This window comes from Triturus cristatus, chromosome 4_2 (genome assembly GCF_964204655.1).
Source record: "Triturus cristatus chromosome 4_2, aTriCri1.1, whole genome shotgun sequence".
NCBI classification, from domain to species: domain Eukaryota; kingdom Metazoa; phylum Chordata; class Amphibia; order Caudata; family Salamandridae; genus Triturus; species Triturus cristatus.
Window position 1 is genome coordinate 63399633 of NC_140586.1, and position 12734 is coordinate 63412366.

General features: G+C 40.9%; 1 protein-coding gene across 1 annotated transcript in view; it reads right to left on the reverse strand.

Moving 5' to 3' along the window:
* Positions 1 to 12734, reverse strand: part of LOC146832981 (complement C3-like) — a 1056379-nt gene that overhangs the window by 736340 nt on the left and 307305 nt on the right. Inside the window, exon 12 of the mRNA XM_085600524.1 lies at positions 9641 to 9853. Within this exon, the coding sequence (XP_085456650.1) occupies positions 9641 to 9853 (213 nt within the window). The remainder of the gene's footprint in view (positions 1 to 9640; positions 9854 to 12734) is intronic.

Sequence of the window (12734 nt, forward strand, 5' to 3'; positions counted from 1 at the left end):
ATTATCTAATGAATACTACAAAAACGTATGTTAAGATGATGTTGAAAATATGTACATAAATCAATTTAATAAAGGTAAAATAATTACAAAATGCAAAACAAGTGGAAAATGTACAACCTAGAACATAATTTATTTTTTATTCTATAACAATAAAAATGTATTGAAAATGTTTCATTAATTTATTTGTTTAAATGTTTGTTTTTAGTTGAAATGTGTATGTTTAGTAATGTAAAAATAAACATTAAATAAACTTTTGAAACATACGTTTAAAATTGAAAAATGTGTCATATAACATTATTCTATAACAATATGTACCTAGTAATAATACTTATTACAAACATTTAACTATTTTTTATTATAGTTCTAACACCCATAATGTTAATTAAATGACAAAACCATTTCTACTACATACAAATACTATTTAAACACAGGATTTCACACTAAAATTATAAAATTAAATAGTCACACTTCAGCGTAAACCATTTTTAAGAAAGTGTTGGACTCGAAAGCGGTGATATTTACTATTCCCACTCAAATCTATACCAAGTTGCGGAAGATGTTAGACACTAAAAGGGTGACATTTGCTATTCCCACTCCAATCTATACCAATTTGGGGAAGGAGTTGGATAATAAAAGGGTGACATTTTCTAATTCCACTCCAAATTCACCCAATTTGGGGAAGGTGTTGGCCACTGAAGGGATGACATTTACTATTCCCACTCCAATCTATACCCATTTGGGAAAGGTGTTGGACACTAAAAGGGTGACATTTACTAAAGAATAAAAATAACTATTTTCACTACAATCTAAAACATCTTATGCAAAGTGCTACATAATGTCATATACACAATCATTACTCTATACTCACACATAATTTTCCATCTATAATGTTAGACCTGGCATCTTTTGGCATGGTCTCCCCTGACCTTTTTGGCAGCCGACCTCGTGTTTGGACCTTGTTTTGCTGGCTTAGGACTTTGAGCGTGTTTGACACTGCCATTCAGTGCCAAAGCGCTGTGCTTGTCATATACATACTGATAAATGGTGTATACATGATTGGCTGATTCAGGTCCCTAGCTGTAAGTCCCTTGTCTAGGGGTAAGACATATACCCAGGGAATGTACCTTGAACGCTCTTCCAAGGTGTGCCCTGGTGTGGCCTATGTGCACATGTTACTATTACTTGGCATTTAAAAAGCTATGTTTCAAGGATCTGCATGTCTTTTGCTATTTCGGAGTTCTACCTAGGGACAGGGTATGGTGTTGGGAAGAGGTAGGGCATGTGCAGGTATGTTAAATGCAAGGGTCGTGAATGACACTGTATAGTGTGTTTGGTATGACGAGCCTGCATCTCACATTGGATTAGATTGGTGGAATGTAGGGAAAGGCTAATGAGCAGTATTTCCTATATGCAGAATAGTAGCAGTATAGTGTTTGATATCAACAAGTTTGTAATGGTGAATCCTCTCCAGCAGTGCGAGTGGATCGAACATTACGTATGTGGAAATATCACTTTGGGACAGTGGCCATTTTGATGCTCGTGACTGTGTGCCTGGTGACTTGTCACTAATTCACATCTGGGTGCTGGGGGACCGCTACATCTGTGCATTCCTGATAGAAAGCCATAAACTAGGGGCTCAAAGGAAATTGCGGACCTCTGACTCTGAGGAGCCTTTCTGGGATGGTTACATTGGGTAGAAGTGACACCTGCATTCCAAGTGGCAGGGTTTTGACCCCACTAAATATAGTGATCAAACCTCCTGGGGTAGAATGATAGACAGGACAAAATTTAGAGAGGGCATGTGTATTCCAAAGGTGGCCTTTTGAACATATTGTATCTTCAATGGCTATTGTGGGTATAACTTCTGAGGCTCTGGCCTCCAAAAGTAGAGACACTTTTGGATTTGGAACCAGACTATGCTGGTTCGATGCTGGGAGACTTCTACAAGAGGAATAATTAGGGCAGGAGTAACTGCAACTGGATCATCTGCAGACTTGTGGTGACCTGGAGCTTGTCGTACTCCAGGAAGGGGACTATCCATTGATAAATTTTGCAGGAGGTTGCTTGCCTGTAGCTAAGTGCCTACTGTTGTGGGCTGGGTTCCTAAGTACTCTCCAAGGGCTGGTTGGCTGGCCTCCTATCCATTACATCTCAGGGACACAATGGATCTCCCTGTTTCTGAGAGATTCTAAAGACCACAGAGGGTGTGGCAGAAATGGGTGGAAGTGATAGTTGGTTGGGACAAGGTTCATCCTGATGTACACCATCATCACACTGTGCAGAGGAGTGTGCTCATAAAGATCAGCAGCCCACCTGAGGTGTTGGGATGTGAGGAGTATTGGGGAAGCTTGCAGAGTCCGAGGGACCTGTGATTGCAACGAGGGGGCATGTACTAGCTTGTGCTCAGGAGCGTGTGGTGTCCGCTGGGTGTTGGGGGACCTTAGCTGGGAGCTGAGACTGCCTTTGACCTCCAGATCAGGAGGACAACACTGCCTCACATCGCAGCCTCGATCAGAGGTTGGTGGTTATCTCTCCCTGGACCCAGGCCATAAGGTACTTTGTTGTGGAGAACATTGTGACGGGCCCGAGGGGTTTCGTTGTGCCTTGTAAACACCTACGGCTGTCTGTCAGGAGCTACGGCAGCTCGTACCTCAGCTTGAGGGGAATCATTTCTCCAGACTTGGAAGTGCACCAGCTTCCTGGGTCACAGCCTATGGTCTACGGGGGGATATTGATCCTGCACTCGTGAAGATGCCGCTGGGTGCCTGGAGGTCTAATTCAGATGGGCGAAAGTAGTGACTGTTTCTTTCTGTTTTAGGAGGTTCCGACAAGCTAATCAACGTGGCTCCAGCAGGGGCAATGTGTATCATTGGCTGGTGTAGTTGAGTGACTGAGTGGCTGGATCACAATGTGTGGTCAAAGACCTGTGAGTGCTTGACCATTTCAACTGTTGGAGGTATGCGATATTGGGATATGTCATGTCGGATGAATACCTCTGATGAAGGCATGTATGTTCATGCTGTTCTGCAGCTAAGGTTCGACAATTGCATATTCCTGTCAAATGTATATACAATGTGCATTTCATTTTGATTTCAATGTGTGTGTAATACAAAGGTAAGTGTTTTATACATATGGTGTGGAGTCTTTTTGTGGCATACACAGTGTGCTGCGATGGTGGTGTTGTGCCATTACTTTACACTTTGGCCCTGAGGATAAGCCTAACTGCTCAGTGCCAAGCTACCCAAGGGTGAGCTCAGCCTATCTAGGATGGTGCATTCTGACTGGCTTTGATGCATCCCAGCAAGCCAGAAACTGCTGGGTCTATCATATAATATTAACTAAAATGTACATAAAAAAGACACTATGCAAAAGCACAAACCTAAATATTCATATTTAAACATTATCATATAAAATAATATTTTATCACTTAATAAATAATATATATTTTTTTTATCCTTTACTACTATTCCTACGCTTCGAGCCATACAATAAAAAATAAAATAATCATCTAAAATTAAAAAAATAAAATAAAAATATATTAAACCAAATTTTAAAATAAAAATGTTAAAATATTTTTTACAGTGACATTATGACTTTCTGTATAAATTTGTTTGAAAAAAATATAATGAATAATTTTTCACAAAAAATATAAAATGTATTTTTAAAAACAATTACTTTATTAAATTGCATTTTTATATTTTTTTAATTTTCAAATTGTTTTAATTGAAATATGTATTTAAATATTCACAATAAAATATTTCTAAGTTATAATTAATATATTTTAATTAGTTATACACTATTATTGATAAGATTATTAATGTTAAAAAATACATTTCAAAGCTTTACAATAATAATTTGCGTATCATTAAAATAATTTACATTTTGGGGCCGATTCCAATCCTGGAAAAAGGCTGTACAAATCGTTGTATGAAGCGTTTTTCCCGTACAACTCGTACCCGGTAAACTTTTCTTACAACCTAGGACAGTGTTTCCCAAACTGGGGTCCGAGGACCCCCAGGGGTCCGTGGCACATTCCCAGGGGGTCCTCAGCCAGCAATTTTAAAAGCACTGCAAAGTTCTTTGTGAAATTAGCAGTTTTCGAGCAACTATAAAAGTGTAAAGAAAATGCCAGTGATTAATGTACCTGCTGGAGAGAGATGAGAATTTTGTCCAGTGGCAGCTTTGACTTATCTAATGTGACACAGAGAGTTAATATGCCTACTGCAAAGAAAGTGTACAATGCATTTTAAAAAACAGTATTGTAAGTGCATAGGTCACAGAGATTCTTTCGTCACTGTGCAATTCATAAGGGATAATCGTAATCTAGCATTGTCCTATAAACTGTCATCAAAGAGCTGCTTGCAAACTGCATGGTAAAAGTTAGAAACATATGTTTATTCCCAGTCTATCATTATCCTGATGCTGCTATGTTCCCACTTCCTGCACATGAACAATTTTGTAATGCTGTTTTGTCACTTCTATGTGTGCTGCCTAATGCAGCACACATGGAAGTTACAAAACTCAATTTTTATTAAAGATTGTTTATGAGCAGGAAGGGTCACCTTCCTGAACATAAACAATCAAAGGTGTTTTGCTTTTTCCGTTGGAAAAAGTAAAAAGGAGGAGAAATAAGGCATTTCTCCTCATTTCGCAAAGTTAAGACCAGGTTTTTCATGGTCTTAATTTGGGTGCTGTCTCCTATTTAAGTTGACCTTGTAAATAGAGGGCAGAGTCAAAATCAATGGGTGTTGGAGTGAAACGCCCACTGTAACTCCCACTGCCCACCTTTTTCACGCTAAGCATTGCGTGATAGGGGGCCTTATTTACAAGGCAGCTTAAGCCACAATAAGTGGCTTAACGCTGCCATGTAAATAAAGCGAAATCCCTATTGCCACAGGAACATCGCTAAAAGTGACGTTCCCATGGTGATAGGGACTTGTAAATATGCCCCTGAAATCCTTAGTAATTCGAGTATTTGTTTTGTGTGCACATGTGTTTTTGATTTTTTTTGAATTACTGTTTTAATGCTTGAAATTTAAATCCTACAAATTGCTTGGGGGTCCCCAGCTTTCAGTGATGACTCAATGGTGGTCCTCAGGAGTCAAAAGTTTGGGAACCACTGACCTAGGAAGTACGATTCGTACAGAAAGCCTCTTTCCATACAAATCGTACGAAAGACCATACAGCTAAAAAATACCAACGATTCTGATCCGGACCAGCTTGCACGCGACGTCTGTATGTATTTAAGCTGCGGTTTCCAGCCCAGCAAGTACGATTCGTCCCTACGGCGCTCCGTACGCCTCTTTTCTTACAGGAGCCAAAAACTGCTGTAAAAGCAGAGTCCCCAGGTGTACGAGTCATACAGACATACACCCCTGTGCGTTGTGTATGTACGGTGCGTACCCCAACATCGCGTACCCCAACATCGTGTATGTACGGTGCGTAACCCCAACATCGCGTACCCCAACATTGCGTATTTATGCACCGTACATACGCGATGTTGGGGTACGCGATGTTGGGGTACGCGATGTTGGGGGTACGTGATGTTGGGGGTACGCACCGTACATACGCGATGTTGGGGTACGCGATGTTGGGGTATGCGATGTTGGGGGTACGCACCGTACATACACAACGCACAGGGTGTATGCCTGTACGACTCGTACCCCTGTACGACTCGCACCCCGGGAACAACTTTTCCCGGGATACAAGTCGTACAAAGTTCGCTTCGTAGCGGGTAATGGCATTCCCCTTGTACGGGACGTTTTCCATACAAATCGTAAATCGGAAAGCCGGTCCGGATCGTACTAGTAGGGTCGGACTGCATTTTTACAATTTGTATGGAAAAAAGTCCGGGTCCTTCTCGTACAACTTTTCCCGATCCGATTTGTACAAATCGGATCGGGAAAAGTTGTATTTTTCCCGTACGAATCGTACTTCGCGGGTCGGACGGGACTTGTACGATTTGTATGGAAAAATTTACCGATACGAGTCGGGTGGGAAAAAAAATACAGGATCGGAATCGGCCCCTTAATGTACGCTAACATATCCAATTTTAAAAATCTCCTCACTCTTATCCCTTAAAACCCAATATCCTACTGCTAAAATTTTTATAAATCCATTATTTTTACACATCAATACAATTAAAAACATAATTTTCAATAATTTCATAATTAATAAATTATCTAACTAAACCCACAAATAAAACGTTTCATAAACATAGAATCAAACAGACCACAATGAAGTACATACAAAATGACACTTACCAACAATATTGCATACAACAATATTTTCTGTATCAATATTTTTTTATGATATTAAAAACAGCACTGAAAACTATATTTTTACCTTTGATATTCCTGTCGACAATATTCTTGACATAATATTTTTGTATCACAAAATTTTGTATTCAATATTTTGTCCAAACACCTTTGGTACAGACAAATAGCCGGTGAAAAACATGAAGAAAATAAAGTTTTTCTAAGGTTAATGTTTTGGACCTTCAGGAGGCTGAAAGCTGATCCTCAACTGAAGAGTGGTGATTCTGAAGGAGACACCGTGGATAGTCCTCATGTCTATTCTAGGCCAGCAGTGTTTGTCCCAAGCACTTCCTCACCTAGAAATATCAATGCAAGGAGGAAGCAGTGGGCTTAGCCTGATGTGAGATCATTACAATGCACAGCGTTGGAGATGGTTTACAGTGTAGCGACGAATACGCAATATCTTTACACTTTGCACTTTTCAGGGTCAGCTCAGCTTTCAGGCCGGTGTGATATCCTTAATTAGAACAATTCTCAAAAGGAGACTGGGAAAGCTCTGGCCTTGTAGCATGCATAACAAGCATATGCAATGCAATAGGTCTTGCATTACTAAAAGTTTGAGTTATTGGTGTTGCATAATTATTTGCAAAGCCAATAGCTCAAACTTTCAGTAATGCGAGACTTATTGCATTGCAAATGCTTTACCTTTGGTATAATCGCGGCACCCACGCTTTACTTATAACATTAAAAGTAAAGCGCGGGTGCCGCGATTATACCAAAAGTAAAGAAATAGAAAAAAAAATCTATTTCTTTACCTTTGGTATAATTGCGGCACCCGCGCTTTACTTTTAATGTTATATGTAAAGCGCAGGTGCCGCGATTATACCAAAAGTAAAGAAATAGATGTTTTTTTCTATTTCTTTACCTTTGGTATAATCGCGGCACACGCGCTTTACTTATAACATCAAAAGTAAAGCGCGGGTGCCGCGATTATACCAAAAGTAAAGAAATAGAAAAAAAAATCTATTTCTTTACCTTTGGTATAATTGCGGCACCCGCGCTTTACTTTTAATGTTATATGTAAAGCGCAGGTGCCGCGATTATACCAAAAGTAAAGAAATAGATGTTTTTTTCTATTTCTTTACCTTTGGTATAATCGCGGCACACGCGCTTTACTTATAACATCAAAAGTAAAGCGCGGGTGCCGCGCTTATACCAAAAGTAAAGAAAGACAAGTGGCGCGCGCGTCACGCCTGTGTCTGGGCAGGATCATAGCTCCTCCCACGGCCTATTGGTGTCTATTACGCGTAATAGACACCAATAGGCCATGGGAGGAGCTATGCGCGCGCCTCGGGCCAATTGCGTGCAGTCTTTTAGAATAAGGCGCACACAGAGGCCAATGGGGGAGCTGAAAAGGAAATGCACACGTACGAGTGTGTGCGATTCCTAGGTCAGCTTGATTTCCCCATTTTTCACTTACTAAAGGTCTCGCGACCTGCGCAGGCACTGCTGCGCAGTGCAACGCAGGTCGCGAGACCTAAAAAGGGTTGTATATAAAATTAGCCCTGTATGATATGTAGACCAGCAGCAAGGCAGAACAAAAAAATTCCATGAAAGGTAAAGTATTTTGTATGGGATCCTTAAATGAGATATATAATAGGTAGAATCTGCTCATGTTAAAAATGTTTTATAGTACACTATGCAAAAATGGACAGTATTTTTCTTCCAGAAAAGTGGCAATTCTAGATATCACAGCAAATATGCTGCTCCCAGTGCAGTTACAAAATACCACCTCCTCTAGGAACAGCATAATAATGAAAGTCGGGCTGGCGTTTAAAGCCACCATTCACATTTCACTGTAACAGCAGCAACTCTCCTGACTTTCAAAGGGTGGCAGAGATCCCCCTGTATGTGGCTACAGTGAATGGATGCATCTACCTGCAGGAAGATACTTGGAGGGGTTTCTCGACCCCCTTTCACTCATTCCAGGAGGCACTGCCGGGGACCACAATGAATGAGCACCCCTTTTAAGTGATGTAGATCGTGCACCTCCTTAAGGTCTCTTTACCAATGTGCCCACATCTGTTATACGGTGTAGGTACAGAGCAAAGAATTCCTTCATTTGAATGGGGCCATGACCCCTTGACATTGAATTATACACACTTAGTTTGAATGTGATCTATATTACAGAAATGGTTATGCAAGAATCTGTGGACCCTTCTGTAATACCAAAGTGCCCGGGGCTGCAAAGAATGCCTGTTTTGCCCCTGGAGTACTTTCATAATATGACCCAGAAGCCACAGAGCCTGGATGGCTAAGGCCCACTATCCTGTTGTTGACTAAATGAATAAACCCTAAGCCTCTCCCTTCATTCAGCAGCCCAAGTACCCGCTAGAAACACCAGCACTTTCTCAGGACTATGAGTCCTGTTTGGATGAACCCCTAGAGTTGTAAACCAGCCCTGCCATTGAATCATGTTTAAGGAACCTCAATATATTTTCCCTGCTTTGCGAGAGCTATTTTAAAGACCCCTAAGACCATTCCTCTTCCAGCTCCATAATTCCTATTGGGATGAATCTAGTCCCGTTTCAAAGTTGCCTGGGTCCTGGTAAGGGTATAGCCAGGACCCTCTCCTTGTAGATGTTGTTTAGCCTGACTGTTTGAACTACATGACCAACCTTTAGACTGACCAACTAGTAACCTAATATTGACTGGTAAAATGTCGACGCACAACAATATCAACTGTAAAATATCATTGACTGCACAATATTATCAAGGTTAGTAGATCTGCAGTTAGAATGAACGGACTGGTACAAAAAAGTGAGGGATAGTATGTGTGCCCTATTTACAAGGTATAGGGTCTCTATCAACACTAAATATGTCAGACAGGGCATATGCTGCTTTTTGACAAGTGCCCCTCATCTGTCAAAGTCCAAAAAAGACCCTAAATCTTTATTCCCTATGGAAGATATTGTACAAATTCATTTATTTCAGTCCATATTGCTGGGGATCAATATTCGTGTAGTCACTTTGATTTAGAGCCCGGCTAGTTATATATGTCCTAGCATCCTTTCTCAGCTCCAGACATCCCAGTTTGATGAACCCCAGGACCCTCACCTAGCACATCTACTCCAGTCTTACTATTGTGTGATGAACCTTAAGACACTTGCTCAGCCTCACAAGCCCTACTGGGTTTATCCTCAACTCCCCTTTCCAGTTCCATTGGTTCTAGCTAAATGAATCTTAGAATCCTTCCCTTGCACAAACTTTCCTAGTCTTGGTTGAATGAATCCCCAATATCTTTCCCTCAGCCAGTCCCTAGAGACTGAACCATAGGATCATCTCTGAGTGCTGCAGTGCTGATTGTTGTAAGGTGCCCTTACCATGTAAGTGAAGGATTTAATCTGGTCCGCTGTGTCAGGATGACTGTTCTTCACACTGAAATCCACATTCATGTTGCTACCCTTTTTGAAATCTGAAGCTTTGACTGCAATCTGGAGGTAGTTCTTGGAGTTTCCTTGCGTCTTATAAGCACTTGCCACCATTGTTGCTTGGGCTTGATGACCCTTAATGTATTTAGGATCGTCTGTGACAACCTGAAAAATTAAAAGTATCAAAGTTAGAACATTGTTTGAAGAAAAATTGGCTTCAATTGTTTGATTTTAAACTCCAGACTGCACAGCATTACTCTAATGCGATGGTGCTGTGAGCCTGGCCTGTGATTCCTTAATGTCTGTTCATTGCTTTGCTCTCAGTTTTTCAATGTCTGCACTGGATCACATCTATCACCTCCTTTGTATCTATTCAACCAAAAAGAACAACAAGAGCAGTTCCTTACTCTGACACCCAATACTTCAGAGTCTGTTTTACATTCTATTCCTTATCTCTATGTTTTCAGCTCATTACGGGGTATCTTAACTCTACAGTGTCGATTCAAATGTTCTTTCCCTCAGCACCCCAATATCTGCTCTGTAGTTTTTTCCTCAGTTGCTATCATCACTGTTACCTTGCCCCTTAGTATCTGCTTTTCTCTCTGTTCCATGTCTTCTCAGAAACCTCAGATGCCTGTGTGTATAACTTACATTGTCCATTTGTTAGAAGAGTCTCATCCTTACATGTGAGGGTAGTGTGTGTGTGTGTTACTACCCTTGTAGGGAGTTGGATGTGATAACACACTCACGCTGTGGGTACTTGAACACAAGTCCCCACAAGACAGTCTCTTCCAAATTACTTTACAAACATGTGCGCCAACTTTCACAGCTTTTTTAAAAATTGACCTTACTGGTACCTGTGTTTCATGATTTGTGTTTATGTTTTTTGCTCAACTCTATGCTCTTGTAGACATGGGACGGTACTGCAAACTTCAAAACATCAAGGAATGTAAACATACTAAATCTAACAGCAAACAGCATACTAGATTCAAATGAAAGGTTTTCTTCAGTTTCAAGTTGAGTTTTTAGCTCTATTAATACAAATTATATTTAACTGCAAATATTGACTTTATACTTTTATTTGATATTAGTATTTTTATCAACCTTAAATTCATTACCTGAAACAACTTATTGATAGATTTACTATTTCAAATGACAAAGGATTTCCATTTTCCAGTTTTATCATTGACACCAGTTATATCACATAACTCACATAGCTTCTTATGAGTTTTGCAGGTGAACAGTAGATCTTGCTGCCTTCATTTATGCTAAATTAGGTGACTTAGTGAAATAACTGATTTGTTTACATGCTTATATGCATCCTAGAATGTATTTTCTATGATGTTGTGTCGGGGTGTGTTGTGCATCGGTCTAATTTCTGGTACCTGTTCCCCCGCTAATGGTGGGGACGCTGCCGAACCACCTGGGTCGTTTTTTGCTTTCCCCCAAAACTCAGAGAGTCTCTCTCTGGGGAACAACGAGTACTGCAATCCCCCGCTGAAAGCTTGCCGCACAGGACCTCCAGTGGGGTAGAGCGCTCTCCCCCAGGTCCCAGGGGGGAAGGAATCAGTACACGTCCAGCAGGGTAGGCAGGACAAGCGACCCAAGGAGCTGAGGAGATCTGGTAGAATAATGAGTTGGTGATTCCCCACTGTAATCACCCTCTGCTTGCTGGGAGGACAAGAAAAGGAAAGGACTGAGGCGAGGGGAAGAATTGGAGGCAGTCACAAAACCAAAGCACCAGGAACAACAGCAACATCAGTACCAGCACCAGTCTCATAGGTCTTTGGATCAGAGTAGGTACAGACCTGGAGGAAAATCAAGGTAAGCGCATCATGCTCATTCGGTTAGTAGTTCAGGGGTGAAATCCAGTTGAGGACCCCTTGGTGGTAGTACCTTAAAAATTGCTAAACCTCACTGTAGTGTTGTTAAGGGAGCTCTGGAGGCCCAAAATCGAAATCAAAACTTGGAAAATCTATTAAACAAGCTGATAAGTCACCAGGCGCTATGAGAAGGAGAATTGATACCACTCAGATAAGAGTGACCCTTCCTTTAATTCTTATTTTAGAGTGATGGCTGCAACAGCTAAAAATCAAAACACACAAGGAACGCATACAAACAATATGGATGCTACTAATATGGTTGCAGAGCTGGGTAAGAATGGAGGCACTCAATCATCTGTACGGATCCCCATTAGAAATAGGTTTGAGGTGCTAGCCTCTTTAAAAAGCCCAGACGAGGTGGTTGAAGCACCCCAGGTAGATAAAGTGAATACATTCACCACTCAAAAGTCTTCTGGTGAGATTGGCAGGGAGCATAGGAATGAGGTAGCAGGAATGCAGGAGGAGGATTCGCTATTCACCATACTACTGTGCCTAAGAACTGTGATAAAAAATAGATTTGAGGTTTCTAAGACTAATCAGTCTGGGGTACAAGCCTCCTGCCTAGCTTCAAACCAAAAACTGTATGAAGTGGCTGCACGAACTAAAGTGATGAAGGAAGAAGGGCATTGGTTAAGCAAAATGTACTGCAAAGTGCAAGCAAAATCTTGCTGCTGACAAAACAAAATCATGGCTTGAGGGAGGATCTGGTAAGGATTGAGAACCATTCGAGGAGGAATAACCTCGGGATTCTGAACATCCCAGAAATGGAGGAAGGGGCTGATATGAAGCCCTTTGTGTTTGCATTACTACAAAACACAGTTCTCAAGGACAGGTCAAACATCAATCTAGAACTTGATCTCTAAAGAGTGTACCATTTAAAAGAAACCTGAATCATCAGAAACTTAGAAAGATCCTGGTGAACTTCCTTACTTATACGGTGAAGGAGACCATCTTGAATATAGCTTTGAAACACGTGCCTTGCACTGTTAAAGATGACTCCTTCACTATTAGGTCAGATAGTTCTAAGATCAACGATCAGTGACAGTGGGAGCTTGGCAAAAGGTTGGAAGAGCTTCATAAATTGGGGGCTGACACACAGATAAAATTCCCAGCAATACTGGGCATCATGTGGAACAACCAGATGTATAATTATCATACTCCTG